The sequence below is a fragment of the Eumetopias jubatus genome, unplaced genomic scaffold (assembly GCF_037043125.1).
Source record: "Eumetopias jubatus isolate StellerSeaLion01/CBP00866 unplaced genomic scaffold, mEumJub1_p1.0 scaffold_12, whole genome shotgun sequence".
In the NCBI taxonomy this organism is placed as follows: Eukaryota; Metazoa; Chordata; class Mammalia; order Carnivora; family Otariidae; genus Eumetopias; species Eumetopias jubatus.
The window spans coordinates 6097885-6122514 of record NW_028274818.1 but is presented as its reverse complement, the minus strand read 5'-3'; the positions used below and the strand labels follow the sequence as shown (position 1 = coordinate 6122514).

The 24630-nt window shown below is 39.2% G+C and overlaps 1 protein-coding gene across 1 annotated transcript in view; it reads right to left on the bottom strand.

Moving 5' to 3' along the window:
- The window catches only part of ATF6 (activating transcription factor 6), a 207191-nt gene that overhangs the window by 130151 nt on the left and 52410 nt on the right, over window positions 1–24630 (bottom strand). Inside the window, exon 10 of the mRNA XM_028104722.2 lies at window positions 4001–4132. Within this exon, the coding sequence (XP_027960523.2) occupies window positions 4001–4132 (132 nt within the window). The remainder of the gene's footprint in view (window positions 1–4000; window positions 4133–24630) is intronic.

The window sequence follows — 24630 nt, the reverse complement described above, 5'->3', positions numbered from 1 at the left end:
AGGGAAGCACAAGACAAGGTTAGAAAGACAGAAACCAGGGGGCGCCTGGGTGGCTCAGTTGGTTAAACGTCTGACTTCAGCTCAGGTCATGACCTCAGGGTCCTGGAATGGAGTCCCATGTCAGTTCCCTGCTCAGTGGGGAGTCTGCTTCCCCGCTCCCTTTCCCTCTGCCCTTCTGCCTGCTCATCCTCTCTGTCTCTCTCTCTCAAATGAAGAAATAAAATCTTTAAAAAAAAAAAAAAAGGAGAGACCAGATTATGATAAGGCATTACTTAAGGAGAGTAGTGATATATTTCAGTGTATGCCTGCACCTTGCCATTGTACCAAAAATGGATCCAATGGAGGCCACAGGGGAAGCTGGGAGACCAGTCAGGAGAGAGCTATAATCCAGGCAAGAGACGAAGACAGCAGGACTAAGGTGCTGGCAGTGAAGATGGAGAGCATGAACCAGTGCAAGATACTTTTTAGGAAGAATATCGATGGTACTTGTTGAAAGGGAGGAATCAGGGTTTCTGGCTAAGCAACAGGACAAGGAAGACTGCTGTGGAGAAGAGGCTGGAGGATGAATGCAAAAAGGCACGAGAGTTCCGCCATGCATGTGTTAAGTTTGAAATGTTAAAAAAAAAAAAAAGAAACATCAAGAAAACTACTGGGGTAGAGCAGCCTGGAGACTCAGAAGGGAAGTCTGGGTGGGAAACGTAAATCTGGGAGTTGTCAGGATATAGAGATAGGGACTGTGTGCTAAATTACGGATGAGTCACACAAGCAAAAAGAAAACTAAAAAGTCCACAGCTCCAGACGACGAGATTTGGATAAAGGAGGAGCCCAGAAAGATGACTGAATCAGAGGCCCGTGAAAAAAGACAGAAACTGAAAAATGTAGCAACACAAAGGAGAATGTTTCAAGGAAGGAGGGATCCACACAGCCAGATGCTGAGGAAAGATCAAGATAAAGACAGAAGTTTCCACTGAATTTGTCAACACTGAAATAACTGGCCTCCTTGACAAAAATAATTTTGGGAGACTGAAAAACCAACTTTAAGAGAAAAGTTACAGACTTCTCTGTATGCCACACACCATGGGAAAAAAGCAACAGCTGAGGATATACATATCATTCTTCCCTGCAGGTTGCACCAGAACATTCTCCATGTCTCCTCCTCTGCCTCTGAGAGTTAAATCGTTTGGAATAACACAGAGATGGTGGTGCACAGGTAGTTAACTGCACAGAAATCACCCTAAAATTAAGTGTTGAGAGAAAAGAAAAAAAAATCTCTCCCTTGTATTGGGTAAATTCTGAATGCCTACAAGGGGAGGCTGTTTGCTACACTTAAAAAAAACAAAAACAAAAACAACAAAAACTAAAGATCTGTCACATGTGCCTTAGTTTAAAAAATCAGGCCTTCATACTTACAAAAATATAAATGCTACTATCCATCAGAGGAATCTAAAATTACTTCTGAAGATGTATTTTTGATCTATAATTTTATTTCCACATGATAAACTCTAGTATAATGACTTCTGCACATCTGTGCTAACTGGCTTTGTTCTATCAGCCAAAAATATTCTTTGGAAAAGAAAAAAAAATCTGATAGGAGAAATACCAGGAAAGGAACCGGGTGGAGCTGAAGGGAAAAGAAAAGGGAGAATCTAAGCCAACATGCAATCTGGAGACAATCAGATCCACACTAATCCTGAGATGGTCGGAGTCCTAAGCTGCTTGCAAACTATTTCATATCAATAGACACCATTTCAGCAAATAAATAACTAAAGTAAAGGGCAGTGCTAGGGAGGTAGAGTTAATGAGAATCCCTGGAATAAAGACAGGTTCTGGCTGATGCCTTCTATGTAAGGGAACCATTCCTTCCCATTTATCCAAGACAGTCCTGGATTTATGCCTGATGTCCTGATGTAATTATTACTTAGCACTACCTTCCATTCTTAAAAGTATCCCAATTTGGTTGACAAATTATACGGTCATCTTATTATAAACTACGCATTTCTAAAACCGAAAACATATATGCATTTAATTACTAAATGCCAAGAGAATGCAATGTTATAAATTATGGGATTACAATCTACTCCTTTTTTATTTGAACCAGTTCTCATAGCTCTCCTAAAAAATGAAACATAATAAAAGGTAAGCTGCATTAAAAAATAAACAAAGTGTCATGGCTGTGTATAAATAAACAAACTAAAATGCAGTTCAAAACGCATTTGTATTTGCTGCTTTCAAATGCTGCACACTTGGTATCTTTTATTCAGTATTTATAATGATAAAAGCAAGAACATCAAGTTGATGGACTGATACCTACTTGCATCTCTCAAGCTGCTCAATAATAATCTTAGATATTTCAAGAGATTTACATGCAGCCAAGAATCCATAATCTTTTCCATGTTTTACCAATACCAGTTAACACAGCACAGGCAATGGTGACTCTGGGGTGGGGTACGGGGAACAATTTGCATTTCATACACTACTTTGGAAGCTGATAAATTACAGCCTGAAGGTCATTCAAACATCTAGGTTGAACTACGATGGTCAGAACATTGTGCTTTCCATGTTACCTTACTCTCCCACAGACAAATGGGTGAAGGCGTCTATTTACTGAGGTTAGTACAAAATAAGTAATATTCTTGTAAAGGTTATCTGAACTGTAATTTCAAGTATATAATCAATAATTAGTTCTACTTTTTAACAACCAGCAATATGTACCCAAAAGGCACATTCTCAACTCTCATAAATCCAAAGACTCTCAAATGAAAATGTAAGGTTTGATGGATCTCATGTGGACAACAGAACTCAAAATTACATGCAGAACATGTAGGGCAAACTTGGACAAATGATGTAGTAAAATGAAAGATACAATTTAACTCTAGCAATATTCAAAGACACCATTAAGTGAGCACTAAGATCAGTATTCAGAAGTATGGCTAATTTTGGCACGTAAAAAAAAAAAAGCAAGAAATGTCATATATATTATTACAGTTTCCAATATTATGGCATGCATCACATTGTACACATTACACTTACTGCCATATAATTCTCTGGATCCTCCGCCACACTTAACATGGTACTTTACCCACTGTAGATTCCTAAAATAATGAATACTAGCATATTTTTTCCAGGAAGGCTAAATGGAGACAAGCCCACAGGACTAGGGTAATAATTTCATTCAGTGATATGGCTGTCACAGTAAAAAAAAAAAAAAAAAAAAAAAAAAGATTCCCCTAATGGCCCTTGGCCTGTAGAACCGTACAGAGTTACAAGTAAACAAATCTTTAATGATTCTCAAGCACTATATTGTGCAATACATTGTTACCACACTGTGACCTCCCTTTGCTTTGTTAGTCAAGGACCTCACTCCACTTGGTTCTAATAAAAATTCCAAATTATCACAGGGAAATGTTTATCAAAAAGTACACAGCTCTGAAAATGTCCACTACAGCCTTCTTCTAGTTTACATAATACAGACCTTGTCTTTTCAAAAAATTTTAGGTCTTTTACTATGGGCAAGCTATACAGAAATTTACCAGGAGAATGATAAACCATAACAAGGGAGGGAGGTCCAACAAAGATCACAGTAAGTATAAACGATCTGATCAAATGACTGCACAGAGGTTCACCCATGTCACTCCACCAGATCAGACTCATCCAAAGATGATACTATTACATACACTATATACATGTAACCATAGGACAGATGAAAACATTATGTATAATATAATGTATGTATACTGTATGTGCCTCCATATGTATCTCAGTACATACAAACTGAGATTTTAAGGTCACGTCTCTCTAAGAATTCCAAAATTGGGAAAGGTTTCAAAAGGAAATTTATTCTTAGAACTGATCTTAACAGCAAAATTTACTAAGGGCCTCAAAACTTGTTTGTTCTACAAATTAAAACTGCACACTCACAATTTAGATGTAAAGTTGTACTATATAATTCCCCACGGCAGTTTCATTACATCATTTTGACAGAGACATGCCATCTTCTAACCTGTAGCTGTTTTTCTGGATGATACCATCTGATGTATCTTCCACCTCTTTAGCAGAAAATTCTAGAAGATGCCTCCTTTGATTTGCAGGGTTCACACTAGGATTCTTTCTCCTGGAATCCTGTTCCAACATGCTGAAAATTTTAAAAAGTGAAACAATAATTGAAATAAAAATATCTCACACATATGCATACTACATTAGCTCTAAAGCAAACCCAAATTCCTTCATAGGTTCATGCACACGGCATGAACACTAGGGACAGAAAACAAAATAGCACATTGGCTGTGGTCAAATCCCTCACCTGGCATCCTGTACATATGAAAAACAATTTTGAGGATAATTTTTGTTAAGTCTAAAAGTACCTCATTTTTAAACTGCTTAGACAGGAGCCTCTGGATGGCTCAGTTGGTTTAGCGTCTGCCTTTGGCTCAGGTCATGATCTCAGGGTCCTGGAAGCAAGCCCCACATCTGGCTCTCTGCTCAGCAAGAAGTCTGCTTCTCCCTCTCCCCCGACCCTTGCCCCTGCTCGTGCTCTCTCCCAAATAAATAAATAAAATCTTAAAAAAAAAAAATACATCAGTATTCTATATGCTTTAAAAACTCTACAATTACTATGTTATGTATGTATATAAAGTAGAAATAAATACAACATACATATAAACAAATTTTAAATTCAGATAATAACTGAAATAAGAAGTCCTCTTGGATGCTGCAAACTGATGTTTTCAATGAGGGAACACTTCAAATGAAAGTGAACTTTTCTCCTTATGGACAGCCAAATGCATTAACCTTTCACAATCCCAGAAGGCAGGCGATCAAATACAGATAAAAAAAATTTTTTTTTCAAAGATTTATCTATTTATTTGAGAGAGCGTGTGCACATACACGTGCATGCAAGCAGGGGGAGGGGCAGAGGGAGAGAGAAAATCTTAAGCAGACTCCCCGCTGAGCACAGAGCCCAATGTGGGGCTCCCATCTCATGACCCTGAAATCATGACCTGAGCCGAAATCAAGTCAGATGCTTAACTGACTGAGCCACCCAGCCACCCCACAAAAAATTATTTTAAAAAATACTTCTTTTTATTTACATGTAAAAGTTTCCTATTTCCTTCTTTCTCCCCATCTTCCCCCATACCTTCATTTATCGATGTGTGTCCTCATGGTGGGCCTAAGTATTTGCGGCAAACAAATATATATATACACACACATATAAAGCAAATACTGCAATAGTTATTTAACACTTTTAACTCACTAATCATGGGCTTAGAAATTTGGCTCACCAATAAGGTATTTTGTGTGTGTATGCTTTATTTTATAATGCCACGCACACAATTTACACTAGTTCTAATCTTGAAATTAAACCCAAAGGGAATTGCCTTAGGGAAACACAAAAGGGATACTGGATTCCATTGAGAGGGATGAAGAGGTAGAGGAAAGAGAGGCTAATGAAAGCAGGTCACATTTAAGAGCCCTATCGTTCTAAGAGGAAAGGAGTTCCTCAGAGTAGGGCAGTTTGTCTCCACATCTGGGGAAAGCAGTGTTAGGGAAAATAGGAAGCAGGTACATCTCTCTAGAATCATCTTCTAATCTCTTAGTTTATTTCCCATTCTCCTCGGTTCTTTCCCCCACAAGAATCATTGCTGTCTGGTGGTCCATACACAGTACGCTGTAGCACTTAAGACATCCTGTAAAGCTTCAAAGGTGTACCACCAAATCACCAGCCTTGTGGGACATTTCATTTTGCTACAACTGAGGATACATTCTGTTACCACTCAATCTTTCAGACACAATGTTTGAGTGATCATACACAACACGAACCCTGCTGCAAATAAGGGAAAAGGCCTAGTGGAGTCTCTAGCCAAACTTAGGAAAACTTAGCTTGGTGCGTATTTAAGAAAATAGGGGAAAAGCTGTAGATAATAACTTTGTAGGGAAGACAAACAGAGAGTGTGATGATAACTGCAGAATTTTTTTCTTTTTGCAACTTACTTCTCTGAAAAAGGTTGTACTTCTAAATCTTTCAGGTATGGTGCTAAACATTCTACTTAGGAATGTATAGTGTAAACAAAACAAAGTTCAGAACTTTCTCCTTGGTTTACAGAATCTCTGTTAATTCAACACCTACACTCTATTAGTGACACACCCATGTAATAACATCCCCGTTGGTACAAGTACTCCCTCAACCCCTCCAATGACTAAGAGGGGCTCCACCACCCTATGAACAGTGTTTCCCCTTGTTTTAACTAGAAATGTGCTTCTTTATGACTTCCACCCTTTGGTTCTAGTTCTGGGCTTTGCAGCTGTTCAGACGAAGTCTAAGCAAGCCTCCTTCCAATGTCCAAAGATATCTAATACACCTCCTACCCCCACCCCGCAGGCTTGCTTTCTCAAGGCTATGGTTTTTTCCACACATTCTTCTTTGAAGCACAGTCTCAGTCTTCAGTCTATCTGGCCTCCCTCCTATCAATATGCCTCTCAGAAGTGGTGTCCAGAATGGGCTACAGTACTTCTCAGACAGTATGACGAGCCAGGATGGAATAGATTAATTCCTTCCCACGTTCTAGCTACTACTCTCCCTCTGATGCAGTCTAATATCACACAGGCTCTGTTGGCAGTTACATCACACGTTATTTATATTGGGCCTGGTTTAATCAAAATCCCAACTCCCCTCACACACTGATTTTGACCCATTACCTTCTTTTCCATTCCTCTCCCACTTCCAATTTGAATTTATATAATTGAACGTTTTGATCCCAGCTGAATAATTTACATCAATTCCTTCAAAAATATCACTTTGTCTACCAATCAGTCAAGAACTTCTAGGATCCTAATTAGCAAAAGAAATTCTCCTTCTAAGTAAGGATCACCATGCCATCAACATCCTCAGCTGAGCTGTTGTTAAAATATTGAAAAGCTCAGGACAACGAAATCGAGCCATGGAGCATGCCCCTAGAGAAAGCCTTACAAAAATGTAAGTTTCACCACTTCTGAATTAATTATATCACATAGTCCAAAATTTCCCATCTTGACCATATAGATATTGCAAGACTGTTAAATAGTCTAAGATGCAAATATACTAAAACAGTAACTGCCATTTGAGCACCTACTATGTATTAGGGAATGAATACTTAGTACAAGTTGAGGCTCAAAGAGTTTAAACAACTTGCCCAAGGTCATGCTCTAAGTAGTTAAAGAAGCAGAGATTTGGACCTAAGACTGGAACTCCATTACTGCATTATGTTGACATTTTTCAGAAGGACTGATTATTCAACATGCATTAAAATACCTCTTATGTTCCTGGAACCATATATAATGCTAAAGACTCAAAGATTAAAAAAAGGTAGGGGGTGCCTGGGTGGCTCAGTCTACTGAGCATCTGACTCTTGATTTTGGCTCAGGTCATGATCTCAGGGCTGTGGGATCAAGCCCCAAATTGCTGGGCGTAGAGCCTGCTTGGGATTCTCTCACTCCCTCTCCCTCTTAAAAATAAATAAATAAATAAATAAAAAGCATGTTAAAAAAAGATTTAAAAAAAGGAAAAATCAAATTACAGTATATGTGTGGGGGGTGTTGATACAGATAAAAGATAATAGAGTGATTAATGTCATCATAAAGTTAATGATGAATGCTGCGGAAGCATACGGCTAAAGCACCTGATCTCTACTAAGAGGATCACAAAGTTATCTTAAATGAAAAGCAGTAAATAAACAGGTGGAAAAAGAAGAGTGAGGGAAGGCATTCCATACAGATGGAATAGTATATGAAAAAAAGCACATAGGTATAAGAGAGCATGTTTTGCTCAGAGAATCCCAAGTAAAGCAGGAGAGGGTGTGTGGGTGGACATAGCGAGAAGGGGATCATTTCAGAGAGAGAAGAGAAAGGGGACCAGAACGATAATGCAAGGCTAGATTATGGATGGCCTTGCCTGCCACAGTATCACTAAGCCTAGAAATTTAATCAAGTAACAAAAAACAAACCAAGCATGTTTTTTTCCTGTTTTAATTTTGGCTCTCAGTAACATATCCCTTTCTTATTATTTTTAAAGATTTCATTTTATAAAAAATCTCTACACCCAACATGGGGCTCAAACTTACAACCCCAAGATCAAGAGTCACATGCTCTACTGACTGAGCCAGCCAGCCGCCCCTATCATATCCCTTTCTGTATCAGAATCTTCCCTATGATTGTTAAATTCCCTGGTCAAATGGGGGAATCTACATTCCTTCTTTTAAAAACTGGTATTACAATGATCTCCTCGTTATCTCGACTACTTGAAAAACAACAGATTACTAGAACAGTTCCCCTGCTTTCCTACGTCCTGGCTAAGGGGTATAAATAAGCTTCTTAAAAGGAGGCTCCCTTGATAACTGCCAAGCCAAAGTGCTCCTATGGTTTCAGCAAGTAACTTCACTGTGTTTCCTTGAATTCCACCGTCAACTAGCAATTAACACTCTTGTTCAGAAAGCACCTTCCTCTCACGGTGATTCTCAAAGTGTGGTACTTGGACCAGCAGCATTAGCATCACGTGACAGCTGGTTAGAAATGCAAATTCTCAGGCCCCACCCCATTCGTACTCACCCAGGAACTCTAGGAATGATGCCCAACAACTCTCTGTTTTAACTAGCCATCTAGGTGACTCTGACACACTCAAATGTCTGAGAACTACCATTTTAAATAATCTTGTTTTACACATCTTTCCTATCTCATTCCCTAAAAATTACACATTTTTCACAGTGAATCCAACAGAAGTGGACAACCTAGGGGGGAAGGACGGTGGGGGGGGCGGGGGGGGCAGACAAGAGGTATGTGGAAGGGTATAATCAAAAGTGGACATCTGTATGGTTTATGCATGATTTATAAAGTAAATCTGTTCAGCATTATTAATACTTGAAGTTTTAAAAGAGCCTTTCTACTGATCATTGTTCTTTTGATGATGTTAATACGACTATGAAGACAGGCATTTCAATTCACGATTTATGGCTGTTCCAAGCAAATGCCCTGAGTTCAACCATCAGTTTAGTTTATTCCATCTGTAGCTGAGATGCACTACAGTCACTCGGCAGCCGCACTTGCCGGAAATCATTTTTGATGTTGACTGGTTTGGCTCCTAAGTGATCACTATTTTTCACTGCTGCCCACACAGGTAATGACTATCACAGTGTAATGGCAATTTAACCTTAGCCTTAGCTACTCTAGTAACTTCTACCCTTTATTACCTCAACTTTATCATCTACTCATTGGCCCAGAATGTATTTTGAAAAATATAGTAAATTTTGAAAAGAGGGGCGCCTGGGTGGCTCAGTCATTAAATGTCTGCCTTCGGCTCAGGTCATGATCCCAGGGTCCTGGGATCAAGCCCCATATTGGGCTCCCTGCTCCATCGTGGGAAGTCTGCTTCTCCCTCTCCCACTACCCCTGCTTATGTTCCCTCTCTCGCTGTCTCTATCAAATAAGTAATAAATAAAAAAATCTTAAAAAAAAATTTTGAAAAGAATCTGTTAAAGTTTTTCACTTATTTGTTTTTGGTTGTTGTTGTCCATTTGGCCTCCATTCCTTGCAGATTTTTTTAAGTCTTAAAATGAAATTTCTCTTAAGCTAAATTACAGACAAACCGACTGTCCAACTCAGCTCAAAAAAACTATAAATGCTTAAACCCTACGAAATGATCTACAGAAACTAATTTTAACCATTTGAGTAACTGCAGAATTATATTTCCCTTGTTTTTATTAATATTTGAAAGACATGAAAGAGCTTTATTTCACTGCCAGAATTCAAGACTGTCTTAGGTCCAAGTGTGACACCACAAATATTAACAAGGAATCTGACAGTAGCCAAATGTACGAAAGAGGAGGGGAAAATTGTGGATGTGAACTTTTAGATTCTTGGCATGACTATTTATGTTAATTTTGGAAGAATTAGATTTCTTTTTTTTAATTTTTATTGTTATGTTAATCGCCATGTTACATCATTAATTTTTGATGTAGTGTTCCATGATTCACTGTTTGTGCATAACACCCAGTGCTCCATGCAGAACGTGCCCTCTTTAATACCCATCACCAGGCTAACCCATCCTCCCACCCCCCACCGCCCCCAGAACCCTCAGTTTGTTTTTCAGAGTCCATCGTCTCTCATGGTTCGTCTGGAAGAATTAGATTTCTAATAATACAAAGAGATGGCTCAGAATCACAGGAAGGGTGAGTGTAGTAAGGGCAATGACTATTTATAGTTCACAACATTAATAAAACAGTCTAATCAAACTCTTTTCATGATTAGCTTAAATTAGGTTCTATTCTGTATTTTTAAATAAACTAATAAATATTAAGGAAATGAAAGTCCCCACCTCTCTGTGATCAGAAACATGTTATTCCACAAGAGTGACAAGAGTTTTAAGCCACAAAATAATCATTACACCAGTAAACCTTGCTCATGTCACGGGCCAACAGGCCTGAAAGCACAGACTGATAAAAACACAAATAATTTCAATTTCCCCAAAAGTCTGGAAAAAGTACTATAATAATTGTTACCTTACTTTTTCATTTACAAAAATTCTAAAAGCCAACAACTGTTTTAGATTATCTGTGAAGCCACTTAATTGTTAAGAAATGATCTCAGGGGCGCCTGGGTGGCTCAGTCGGTTAAGCGACTGCCTTCGGCTCAGGCCATGATCCTGGAGTCCCGGGATCGAGTCCCGCATCGGGCTCCCTGCTCAGCAGGGAGTCTGCTTCTCCCTCTGACCCTTCCCCCTCTCATGTTCTCTCTCTCTATCTCATTCTCTCTCTCAAATAAATAAATAAATAAATCTTTAAAAAAAAAAAAGAAAAGAAATGATCTCAGATAACCAATTTTCATACCAAGTGGCTGAACAAAAAACAATACAGTTCCAAATCCATTCTACCCTTTGCAAACCTGCTTTCTTACAGTACGTACAAGCAGATCAATTTTAAATTCAAGCCATCTCAGCACGTAAGAATCCTACTGGTTTTCATCTCCCAAAGAAACCCACATGCTGCTGCTGTTGATCGGAGAACCATCCATGAAAATCTGAAATCACTTGAAGCTGAAAAGAGCATGGAGTTCTTCCAGCTTTAATGCAGGATGGTGGCAAGAGCACAAAATTTGGAGTCAAGAGATCTGGGTGCAAGGTGTGGCTCTGAGACTCCTCACTTGAGGAGACTTTCTCTTGAGCCTCCAATTCCTCACGTGTACAAGAGGAAAAATAACAAATATTTCACAGTTTTCCAAAGATTCAAGTGAAATGACAGATGTGAACATACTTTTATAAATCAAAAAGTGCTATGTGTCCCAAGGATGACACCGAGCAATTGGTGGCACAGCTCACCAGGTTCTGCCCTTTCTCAGCACAGCAACTGGAGTGACTGTTTTAAAATCTGGGTCAGATTATGTCGTCACTTCTCTGTTCAGACCTTCAGACAGCTCCCCGTTTCTACCATGCAAAAGCCCCAAATCTTAAAATGACCAAGGCCCCACTAAACTCAACCCATCCATCTTACCTCTCTGGCCTCATCACCGACTAGTCTCCCCCTTGCTCACTTCAGTCCAGTCACCCTGACCTCCTTGCTTTTCCTTGAACGTGCAAGGCATGCCTCCACCCTAGGGCCCTTGCAATGGCTGTTTCCTCTGCCAGGAATGCTCTTCCCCCACATATCTATATGGCTGGCCCTCTCTTTAAGCCTTGGTGCAAATGTCTACTTTACAATGATCATTATTTAAATCATTATTTAAATAAAACAACCACCCTCAGACTTGTAAAACAATTCACTCTACTATAGTTTACCCCCTTTGTTCAAAGAAACTACAACTCTATCATTGTATTTGCTTACTATGTTTACTGTCAGTCTGTCCTCACTAGAATGTAAGTTAAGGAGCACAGGGACCTCTGTTTTGTTCTAGGACAATGCCTAGTTCAGAGAAGATATTCCCTCACCTTTTTTTTTTTTTTTTAATAACAAACAGATGAAATGTATGTAGCATTCTGCCTCCTGTCAAGAGAAAAATCTAGATCTTCATTTTAGGGACACTAACTCACAACTCAAGAATGGCAGGTGGTGAACTCATTATTACACCATCTCCAGATCCAGGAACAGGAAATTATGTTAATTTTCATTGCAACTGAGGCTAAAGACAAAAAGTTCCCTAAGGGAGTTCTCCAAATCTTAAAGAAGTTTTTTCTGTTTATTGAACGGTTTACAAATGATTTTTGCAGGCTAGTAGTAACTGGGGGTAATTTACTAGAAACAGAAATGTGACTGAATAAAGAAATAAATCTTTAAATCAAGATTTTAAAAACCTTCTAAATAGCAGTTCTCAGAACCAGGGATTACCAGACCCTGAGAAGAAACATGTACTTTACGGTGGCAGTTTGCCAAGTGAGCCAACATGAGCAAGAAAACAGCATGAGATCCTTTCACTCATTCAATGAACAATTATAAAGTAAGCACTCTTCTAATAGGTGATGCTCATTCTTGGAACCCCGCCACTAAACTAAGAGGAAAGCCAAGCAGCTTGTGGAGAGGCCTAAATGAAGAACAGAGAACCCTGGCCCATAGCCCTGGCAGTCTCAGCTGAAGCCAGCACCAACTTCCTGACCATGATGCGTGAGTCATCTTGAAAGTGGTCCACAAACCCAAGCCACCCCAATTAACACTCCATGGGAGCAAAGAGCTGTCTCTACTGAGCCCTGCCCAAATCGTAGAGCTTAGCAAAGTAAAGTTGTCTTAAGCCTTTCAGTTCTAGAGTGATTTGTTACACAGCAATAGATAACTAATACACTATACTTAATTGCTGAAGTCAGTGACTCAATGTTTAATATAAAGTTTGTGCATAAACAACTCTTTGGTATCTTCTCACTTGAGAAAGGCACCCTCTGATCATTCTAAATGTCAAAAAGATGCCTGTAAATTTGAGTACAATCACTTCTCTGTTATATTTAAATCAATCTAGTCAACTTATGAGTATATTCTCTTCCTTTCACAGCCAATCCTAAGCTTTCAAGGGATGGGTAAAGTTACTGGATCGAGTCCTAACTCCTCTATCTATAAATACCAACTACTTCTTTCTCCCCTGCCCGAGTGGCTCTATTAGTGATTAAGACAAAGGCTCCAAAGGCAGACTTTGAATCCTAGCTTTGCAACATTATTAGCTGTGATTTTAGTCTCCTTATCTGTAAAACAAGAGATAGTAACACCTTCCCTCATAGTTCTGGGAGAATTAATTTACAAAATTGCTTAGGCTCATTTGCTTGGTACAAGGTATTTGATAAAAAATAGTTTAACACAACAAATACAAAAACCACTACCTTTACCAACCAAGCACGGATGATATCAACATACAGCCAACCTAGATTATTCTAGAACTAATTCTCTTCTCTTTTTCATTCATCTTCTTTTCTTCCAACAGTCTTATTTCCATCTATCTCCCATTTTCAAATTCACAACAGTAACAACAAACCCACATAGGAAGGAAAAATGAAAGCAAGTAATGCTGCTTTACCGAGAAGGGCTGAGAGAGAAAACCATATAAGGCATACGGACTCTCTGTGATTCCCTAATTCTAGCTCCTCAGAGGTCATGGACTGTGATAAATTGACTGTGGACAGAATATATTAATGCCAGTTTTTGTTCAGAACACACAGACAACATGAAGTCTAAATGTACACCACACACTCATGGTTCATGCATGCTACATTGGCCGTAACTCAGTTAAAAACAATCTGTACAGGGGCACCTGAGTGGCTCAGTCATTAAACGTCTGCCTTCAGCTCAGGTCACGATCCCAAGGGTCCTGGGATTGAGTCCCACATCGGGCTCCCTGCTCCTCAGGTAGCCTGCTTCTCCCTCTCCCACTCCCCCTGCTTGTGTTTCCTCTCTTGCTGTCTCTCTCTGTCAAATAATAAAATCTTTTTAAAAACAACCAAACAAAAAAAAACAATCTGTATAATGGCCCTTAAAATACTTACGTTACAAATGCTTCCTGAAATGACAAAACAGCTCAGATCTGGAGAAAATAAGGCATTAATATCAAACTGCCTAGAAGCTTAAATGATATATGATAAGTACACATACACTTTCTTAAAATCAGAAGTTTCAGTTATCTTACACTACCTTAATACTAGGCTAGACCTTCCCTTACTACAAGTAAAGTTGTGTATTCCTTTATCATTTACGTTTTGATCAAATTTTTTTTTTAAGATTTTATTTCTTCATTTGACAGAGAAGAGAGACAGTGAGAGAGGAAACACAAGCAGGGGGAGTGGGAGAGGGATAAGCAGCTTCCCGCGGAGCAGGGAGCCTTATGTGGGGCTCAATCCCAGGACCCTGGGATCATGACCTGAGCCGAAGGCCGATGCTTAACAACTGACCCACCCAGGCCCCCCCATTTTGATCAACTTCTATAGCAGGATTCCACCTGAATATACTAAGTACTGGAAATGGCGGTTGAGAAAGCTGCTTCAGACACACCATACGGGTTGACTAAGATTTGGGGCCTGAAGAAAACATCAAAGTACCCAACTTAAACTTTGACAGTTTTCTCATCTGCCCTGGTTTCTCAGTGACCCCCTCTCAAAAGATAGAAAGCAGCAGAAGTTACATTACCTCCTTTTATCTTGAAAGTGACATAGTGACTTACTCAAGGTAAAGAAGGCAACTGGCAAAGGATGTAGGTTTCTGATTTCAAATGCCCTTCCCCTTAACCGTAACAACTCAAGTCTGGGACAAAAGGTAGCCAAGCAATGAATGCTAAGGCCACTGGTACTCTCTATAAATCTCCCAATATACAACTCACCTGAAGTCCAAAACTAAAGAATATCAACAGATTTTTCCATGCCCTCAAAACTCAGCTCTGCACTTGACAGACTCTAAGCCATTTTTTTAAACAAAGGATGAAATCTACAGAGGCTGGAAGAAAAAGAGAACCAATTACTCTGCACGGATACTTTTTTGAAGAACATGAATAAATGAGACGATTTGGGGAACGGACTGCCCTTAGCTCTATTACCTCTATGCAAGCCCAGATTCAGTAACACCTGCTATTTAGATGTATTCTATTTCTTCAGTTTATGTGTCACTTTGATAAATGTGGAAAGTACTTTTAGCCAAGAACTTGAATTAGCTTTCATTTTAAAATCTGGCTGAACAAAACCATGTATACTTGGTGGTTTGAATTCTGACATTTAAGTTATACAGTAACTTTTAACCTACAGCCAATAATGATTTCATACAGCAAAATGTGCTCAGCAATTGAACAGGAATTAGAGCCAGATTTGGGGACAGGCTCATCTCAGGATAAGAAGCTAGAGTTTTTCCTGTAAAAATTATGAAAAGCTGACAAACTTAGAGAATGCTAGAATAAAGACATTTTATTTCTAACCAGTTCCAGACAACTCAAATTCAATGCCATATTTTCTGTGGTCAGCTTTTCCTTAACACAGTCTCATAAGCAAACCACAGAGTAGCTGGCCCTTAAATAGTATGATTTACCCTTCTTCATCCAAGTCTAATGTCTCAAACTATAAAGATTCCATTCTAGTGAGGGGACAGCACCTAACCCAGACCAAACAAGGAAAAAGCACTGTCAATTTCAAACACCTGTTATTTTTTTAAGACCTAGCATACTCAAAACCTCCTTAGATACTGCTTTGTATTTTCAGAAAAGGAGGATGATGACAGTGACTTTTAAAATAGAAAGGGGAAACCTAACAAAGGAATCTATGAACTGCAGTCCTATGTGCCAGGAAGAAGTTCCCCTCACAAGGTTATGCTGTGGCTCTTCTTTAGTACAAAACAGAGGTCCATACATTTCCTCAATTATGTAAGACAAACCTTTGAGTATAGAGGTGTCTACAGATTTAATAAAACTTCTCGTATATACATTATCTTCTAATCCAATGGATAAGTGCTCTTACAATTTCCACAGAGGCCAAGGTAAAGGGGGAAGGGAGGAGGAAGGGAGGGAGGAAGGAAGGAAAGAAGGGAGGGAGGGAGGAAGGAAGGAAGGAAGGAAACACTACACAGTTTTCAACTCTAGACATACTTCAGAATCACCGGGGGGAAACATTTTGTTTAAAAACAACTGAATCAGGGCGCCTGGGTGGCTGGGATGGTTGGGCGTCTGCCTTCGGCTCAAGTCATGATCCCAGTGTCCTGGGATCGGGTCCCGCATCGGGCTCCCTGCTCCTTGGGAGCCTGCTTCTCCCTCTGCCTCTGCCTCTCTCTCTCTCTCTCTCTCTCTCTCTGTCTCTTATGAATAAATAAAATCTTTAAAAAAAATAAAATAAAATAAAAACAACTGAATCAGGGGCGCCTGGGTGGCTCAGTCGTTCAGCATCTGCCTTCGGCTCAGGTCATGATCCCAGGGTCCTGAGATTGAGCCCCACATCGGCCTCCCCGCTCGGCGGGAAGCCTGCTTCTCCCTCTCCCTCTGCTTGTGTTCCCTCTCTCACTGTGTCTCTGTCAAATAAATAAAATCTTTAAAAAAATAAAAAATAAAAACAACTGAATTAGACCCATCCTACCAGATTCCACAAGTTTTGGGAAGGGCTCCTCCCTTTTGAAGATTTCCTAGTGATTATTAATGCATAGCCATGGTCAAGAACCCCTATGAGAAAATGTAACAAAAAATCATCCAAATTTTTTTTTCATCCAAACTTTTAAGGAGGCAAGGAGAATTTGCAAAACCTCAAACTTCTGCGGTGAAAACTGTAGTCCCTTTAATTACTCAACAGTTCACCAAACTCGGAACAATAAACGACAGGCTGCAAGTAGGGTTCAGACCGACGTTTCTCCAACTAGCTCTTAACCATCCGGTTTTATAAAGACGGAAGTATTTTTAACACAATTTATCGCTGGTTAAACTTTATGTTGCCAACAGAACCTTTTGGAAAGTCTTTTCTTCCATCAAGATTAATCTATGTTCCCTTTTTCTTCCCTTATTTCCCCCCGCTTTTCTTAAATTAATTCCACTTCCCTCCACCAAGAAATATTTTTACACACGTCTAAAAGGAACACTGCTCATTCCCTCCACCATACCCTATTTCCTTGCTATCTGTACAAGTCTGAAATTTACATCAATCCTGAAGGTATGGGGGGAGCTAAACTTCCCTAATGTCAAAATGGTCTTAACGTACAAACTGAAAGTAACAACAAAACAGAAACACATCAGCACAGAGTAGCAATGAAAACCATGCCTCTGGTATGACCAACATCGAGTATGTGAACACTGCTTTAAGAAATCAGGAACCATGGAGCCTGGGTGGCTCAGTTGGTTAAGCGGCTGCCTTCAGCTCAGGTCATGGTCCTGGAGTCCCAGGATCGAGTCCCACATCGGGCTCCCTGCTCGGCGGGGAGTCTGCTTCTCCCTCTGACCCTCTCCCCTCCCCCCTCCCCCCTCTCATGCTCTCTCTATCTCATCCTCTCTCTCAAATAAATAAATAAAATCTTTAAAAAAAAAAAAAAAAGAGATCAGGAACCCAAGAGGAGGAAATTCTAAAAATTAAGCCCCCTCCCTACAGTGAAAATCTCTTCCTCCACCTCATAAATATTTAAACTTGATAACCACTTATACTGTGTCCAATCCAATTCCAACATCCCCAGAAGACCAAGTATATGAAAAATGAGAAGAAACTATAAGGCAGAAAGTAGTAGTAATGAGATAAAGAGAATAGGTTATGAAAATTAAGGTATCTTAAAAAACATAAAACTAGAAAAAAAACAGGAAAATTTAATCAGTCATAAGAGGCCCAGGAAGTGAGGACTTTTTTTTTGCCTTATGTGTTGTTTTTTTTAAGGCAACAAGGGTAGACAGGGGTGAATAACTTCTTCTCCATCTCTGTATCATACCCTGATTAGTGTCGTGCAACCTACACCTCCCATGGAACCTCTGTCTCTCCTCTCCTTAAAAATCTTTAATTTCATTCTCCCGGGTGAAACCTTTCTTATAATCACCATCTCCACTTACCTCCTCCTCTTCCCAGTATGACACTCACAACACACACCATGTTACTAGGTACTCACTAGAATGATACCGTGCAATGGTCACTGTTTGGGGTCTTCTCCTCCGCAGGGAACATGATGCCCTGTAGGGGACTGGCCACAGCCTACCCTCTCGGCCCTACTGCTTTCCACTCCCCATCAGATAGTCTACTCTTATTCCCATTCTGGCAGTCCCTTGTTCATCTGTTCAGTCGCTCAACCACATCCAACAAAGATTTGTTAAGTAGCTCCACTATGTCAAGCATGATCTAAGAGTCAAGTGAGCACTAGCCATCTCTGACTGCTTCTTAACTGCAGGTAAAAAGCCATCCTCCCTAACTCTGCCTGGAATGCCCATCTCTCCTTGTCGGCCTGACAAAATCCTTCTTGGTAATTCAGTGCAGCATTTTTGTGTGTGTGTCTGCCATGTACTGTACATATTATGCTAGATGCTGAGGATATAATAAAAAAATGGACTGCGGCAGAGCTTCTCAAAAATAAAGAAAAAGAAAACAACACAAGAGCTATAGCAGTGAAGACAGACAGACCAACAAATAACTGGCCAGTGCGACAAGTTCTATGATATGTAAACAGGATGATTTGGGAGCACCATGCAGAAATACTTAGCCTGGCCTACGTGTGAGTTAAACCTGCTCAATGTGTGACTTTTGAATTTTATAACAACAGTTCTCTTGCTTTCCTTTATAGCTTTCACACATACGTACATACATTACACATGGTACAGTTCTTTTGGTCTGAACTTGATATAAATGTAATCATACTATAAATACTCTTCTGCAATTCGCTTTTTCCATGTAACATGATACTTCCTACGAGGTCTGATAAATAGTATTTTTAATATCATTAATAATTTCATTATGATTTCTTCTTTGATCTATGAGTTATTTGGAACTGTGCTTTTTAAGTTTTAGTAGAATAGAAGGTCTTATCTTTTTGTTATTGATTTCTAGTTTAATTACACTGACAGTGAATGTAGTCTACATGTTAGTCTGAAATCTGTTGAGACTTCCTTTATGATCTAGCACAGATCAGTTGAAAAACATGTTGATAAATGTAGTGTTTATCTAAATGGCCATGAGATCAGGTTTCATAATGATAACATTCCAATCTTCTCTATCCTTGCAGATTTTGCCAGTGTGCTCTATCAAGAGAGGCACACTCACATATCCCACTATGGCAGTGAAATGCCAGTTTCCCCTGTAGTTCTATTAACGATTGTTTCCAAACTCTATTATTAGCTTTCTACTAATTTAGAATTATGTATCTTCCTGGTAAACTAACTTTTTAGTCAACAGGTAAGTAATTATGTCTAATAATGCTTTCTCCTTAAAGTATATGTGTCTGATATTAATAAACTCCAGCTTTCTTTTCACTACTACTTGCTTTTTCTATCCGTTGACTTTTCAACTTTGACTTTCTGTAGCTTGACACTTTTAGGCGTTTCTCCTGTAAAAGGCATAAAGTCGAATTCTGCCTCCCTACCACCACTACCCGCCCACGCCCCCCGGCCCCAGTCTGACAATCTTTGCCTTCTAAATGCAGAGTTCAGTCCATTTCCACATATTGTGATTATGGATAATATTCTAGATTCATTTCTACTATCACAGTTTGTGCATTCATATTCTCATAGTCTCTTTCCCTCTTTTCATGCCTTCTTTTGGGTTGTTCTGTCCATCTCAGTGATATTTCTTCCACTAGATTTCGAAATGATACACTCCAATTATATTTTGTTAGGCGTTAACCCAAAACTTTAAAATGCTAATATAACTTAACAAGTCTAAATAATTAATATTTTTACCTACTTCCTAAACAAGAATAAGAACTTTGAATATTTTCACTTCCATCACACCCTTCCCAATTTATCAGGTATTATTGTACAGAAAATACTTCCACCTTCATTTGTTCTAACCTTACAAACTAGACATTCTTAATGTTTTAGATCATCAACTTTTTTTTAAAAAGCTTCACCTACAACTATTATTTTTGTCATTGTTGGCCATTCATTTCTGCATCTCAAACCTTCCCTTGAAGTTATTTTCCTTCTTCCTGAATACCCTGACACTTTTTAAGATCACAGGCTAATTATTTTATACATTGTCCCCTCTGTGCGGATTTATCTGGTATTTTTTTCATTATAAAATTTAGGTTATTCATTTTTGGCTAGAATAACACATAAGTGATATTGTGTCCTTTTCAGTGCATCTCATCAGGAGGTACAAGATGTCAGAATGTTTCCTGACGAATACTACTTTGGTTACTCGGCGATGGTAGTGTGACCTCCTCTCTTAAATCTGTGTTTTCCATCTTGTCTCTGTTACACTCTGTATTTCTTCAGCCCTATTTTCCTATTCACGATTTCTTTCTTCACATACACCTATTTTGTTGTTTTAACCTGGGCATTGTTCTTCTAATTTTAACTTATTATCACATTTCTAGATTATTTTCAAAATGTCTGGTTCATTTCTGATAGTGTTTTGTTCCTCTGTCATTCTTTAATGCCCTCTTCTATTTCACATATTTTACACCTTAGTATCTGTTGATTCAAATATCTGTAGTCTTCAGAGTATGATTCTGTAGTTTGTTATTTCCTTCCAACTCTTGTTCATGGTGGCTTGTTTCTTAGTGTGATTAATGATTTTGGGGGAGATGATGTTGGCTCATGTTCAGTTGGAACTGATCTGCAGCGGTTTTTCAGGATGGATGTTTATAGCACTTTCCTCTGAGAAGAGTTTGCATTTGTTTCTGCCAGGAGCCTAGCAGTACCAACAGAGGGCCACTTAAACTAAATTTTTGGTTTGGTTTTTTGAGGAGTCACAACAGTAGTATAAATTCAGGCTCAAACCTACATGAGTTAAGGCTTGTGATGATGAGTTCTCAGGGAGACTTTTTCTTTATGTCCATCCTACTCAAAGCCAATACCAAGACAGGTACTTATCAATACTCTCCCTATGTAGTTTGACAACCTACTTTTCCCCCCTCTTTTTAGCAACTGAAAATGTCATTCTTTGGAAGTTCCAGCTTTATTTGGGTTTGGGAAGGGGGGATGGGACTCAGTTGTGACTTCCTACCTTGTTCAGAACCCCAGAGCGTTCTTGTCACCAGACTCTAGGCTAACGGATCAGGAAATAGCATCACTTCCAATGCTAGCTTATAATGGATTCACGTTATCTTTATATTTCTGGCTTCTAAGAAGTCCTTACTCTGTCTTCAGTTCAGCCATTACATAAAAGAGTTTTGATGTGTTTTTTAATCCAGCATTTTTTGGTGTATAGAACTGCAAAGAGGTTCTCCATACCTCTAGCCCACCATATTGCCAAAAACAGAAGTCCTTAAGGTTTCTTGGACAATGGTAGAAAAAAACTACTTTATGGTATAGTAGAGAAGGCAGAGTTTTCAATAATTTTAAAAAGAGACCTTGGTTAAATTTCCAGTTCTTTATGAAATAGGACTAATAATCATAGAATCAACCCTAATGAACAGTAAGAAGAGGGTTTCCTACCAATTCACATTTGTCCAGTTTAGCGATTCCCTGCTGCCCAGTTACTATTTTTATAGACCACCCAGAGTGGGCCAGCTCTTTGAATCTTGTGCCAGAAAAAGCTAGATGCTGTCTTTACCATCCACGTAACATCAATAAGGTCAGAAAAATTAATGCTTTTAAGTCTGTTCGGCTTATTTTCTTTTTCTGTGTGATGACTATTCAGTAACCTAAAACTCTTCAAACTAGTCAGTGTTGCTGCACAAAACTCCTACCTTAGATGTAAGATGTATTTATATTTCATCACCACAAGTGCCTTCAGGAAATGTTTCTTAAGGCATACCTATAGGCAGCAAACTTGTGTGTTAGATAGTTTTTCACTTGGACCCATACCAATATTTCTGTGCCATATTCAAGTTCAATTCTACACTGAATATCTGAAATAACACTGACAACTTTATTATGGTAATGTGATCTGTTCTGAAAGAGTTTAGTTTCCTAAATTTAAAATGCTTTGGAAATCTCTCATTAAAACGTCTGCTTGTCTGGCCAGACTTAGTTTTGTGGTACTTGAGAAAAGTTCAGTTAGAACTCACAATCAGTTTTTTTCTATACCAATTAAAACACAATAATGCTTGCTTAAGGTTTAGAGATATGCACGGCCATGGGTGTGGAAGTTATTCAATAAATACATTCCAGGTTCTCAGTAAGGTTCAAGTGGGGAGTTTCTGCTCCTCTGGCAGATTCCCAGCCCTGAGAAGATCTTCAGTGTTGCAGTGAAGAGGCTGCAAAGGATGGGGTCAATCAAGAATGTTTCTGAAGAACATGCATGATGGTACGTCTCCCCCGCCAACATTTGGTTCGGGGGCAGGTATCAGTCTTTCAGACCCTGTTGCTCTCTCAGCTTTGGTATTCCACCATTCGTGCCCAATTTTGTCGAGAAGAAATAGTTCCTGGTTTTTATGAGCTCCATAGCCAGTTTCTGTTCTATTTCCTTCTTGGTGTCTGGAGATATTCCAACCTGTTAAGATACTTCAATATTTCTTCACTCCTTCCAGCTCTTTGTTGCTTTTCTTCAATCTAAGCCTTTTAACATGTTTTTAAAAATCTGCACACTTCCGAAATCTTCCCACTACTTCTTCACTTTCTGTTCCTCAAGCCTTCACAAAGAGACAGACACAGATCTCCTCTGGCTGTTCCTCTGGACTTTCAAATATTTAAGCTTTCTCCCATTCTTCATTCTGCTGTTTGTACTATCCATCTAATTTTTTGGACACAAAACTTTTGTGATAAAATAGGACCAGAGTCTCCTCCTTCCAAAATGAATCAACACATCAGCTCATAGAAATGAGATCCATTCCCACACACCCCCTCTACCCTCAGTAGCTATAAACATCATTAATCCATTTAAAAATTGTCTTTTTTTCCCCCAAATCTCTATTGACTTATGAGGGCTTCCACAACAAAGTGTATCCCTAACCCCATCCTCACTTCCTACAGCACAACCCCATCTTCTTTACTGTCCACCGAACGCTGCTGCATAAAGCCTCTGAGACTGCCATTATCAGAGTTAAATGAAAAAATAATTTTAATATGAAGAATATGGGTAAAATACCAACAGGTAGTAAAAAACTTCTTTTTAATAATTTAAATGCTTGCTCCAGGTATCTCTTCTACATATTCTGTGTAACATGTCTAATACAGTATAAACTTTCAAAAATAGGTCAACTCAGAAATATGACCTCTTTCCACTGAATCATTTTAGTAAAAAGTACATGGGTGTCTGAGGTTCCACGATGGGATATCAAATGCTCTAGAGAGTTGTGCTAATACCAAATGATAATGAAAGTTGAATACAAGATCTACATTTTACTTTTTAGAAACTGTATAGAAATAAAATGGGAATGACCTAGCTTGACCATCAAACATGTGAAAAAGATATGGGGATTTAGTTAATAATACATCTCTTTGAAATAGCTACCACAATCTCAGGCTGCATGAAAAAATAAGCTCTTAGGAAGTGAGGATTTCACTACAGTCTACACAGGTCAGAAGATAATATCTAAGGAAATGTGCTGGCTCTGGACATCACCTTCCAAAATGAACACTGATTAAGAGTGTCAACCACAAAGTGTGGAACACAGAGCAGCTCCAAGATTACCATCAAGCTGCTAGTTGCCAAATTCAATGTTCTCACCTCAGGTTTCTGCCCCCACAAGCCTCTTTTTGAAACTCTTTCACTCTGGGCTTCAGAAAATCACATTCTTCTGGTTCTGTCCCTAACACTACTCACTCTTGAGTTTCTTTTCCTGAGTCTGTCATGCTGGTTTCCCCAGATTCTCATTACTCGTCTTCCCCTACTTGTTCTCCTTGGATAATCTCACCTGCTCCACTCCCATCTGTCTGTCTATCTATCCATCATGGTAATTCCCAATATCTAGTCAGTATCACAAACTTTCCACACTAATAAAAACCATTATCCGCCATCATAAAATGATTCATCTTCCTAACTCCTGCCTTAAATAAGAGCATCGCTGTTCTGTCCCTCAAGATAGAAATGTGAATTATCTTTAGCTTCTCTCTTTTCTTCTTCATGTCCCACTCTGCATCAGTCATCAAACCCCAGAGTCTACGTCAGAGGTACACCCTGAGATAGCCTGTCCTTTCCATCACCACAGTCCAAGTCCAGACTCACATATATCACCTTAAATACACCAACAACCTCCCAGTGCTGTCTCTGCCAATAGCATCTGCTCAGTCCGGTCCATTCTCGCTACCATCCTCAATCACCTTCCTAACATCAAAACTGATTATGCTACCCTCTGCCTAAAAAACCCAGGGGTGCCTCATTGTGTACAGTAGCATACTAGGCTCTTCAGTATCTGGCCCCCACTTTATACCTGTAGCCCCATTTCCCTCATACACATTCCCACATGTATAAGATATACATGAATTTTTCACTTTTTCCTGAAAACATCAAGCCATTCCCTAATTGTGCCTTTTAACTATTGTGGTCCCTCTACTTGGCATCTCTTTCCATACTCTCCAACTGACAAACTGCTATCACACTTCAAGATTCAGCTTCCTCTGTGGGGATTTCCCTTACCCACTCCCATTCATCAAAACATGTTCTGAGCATCTATC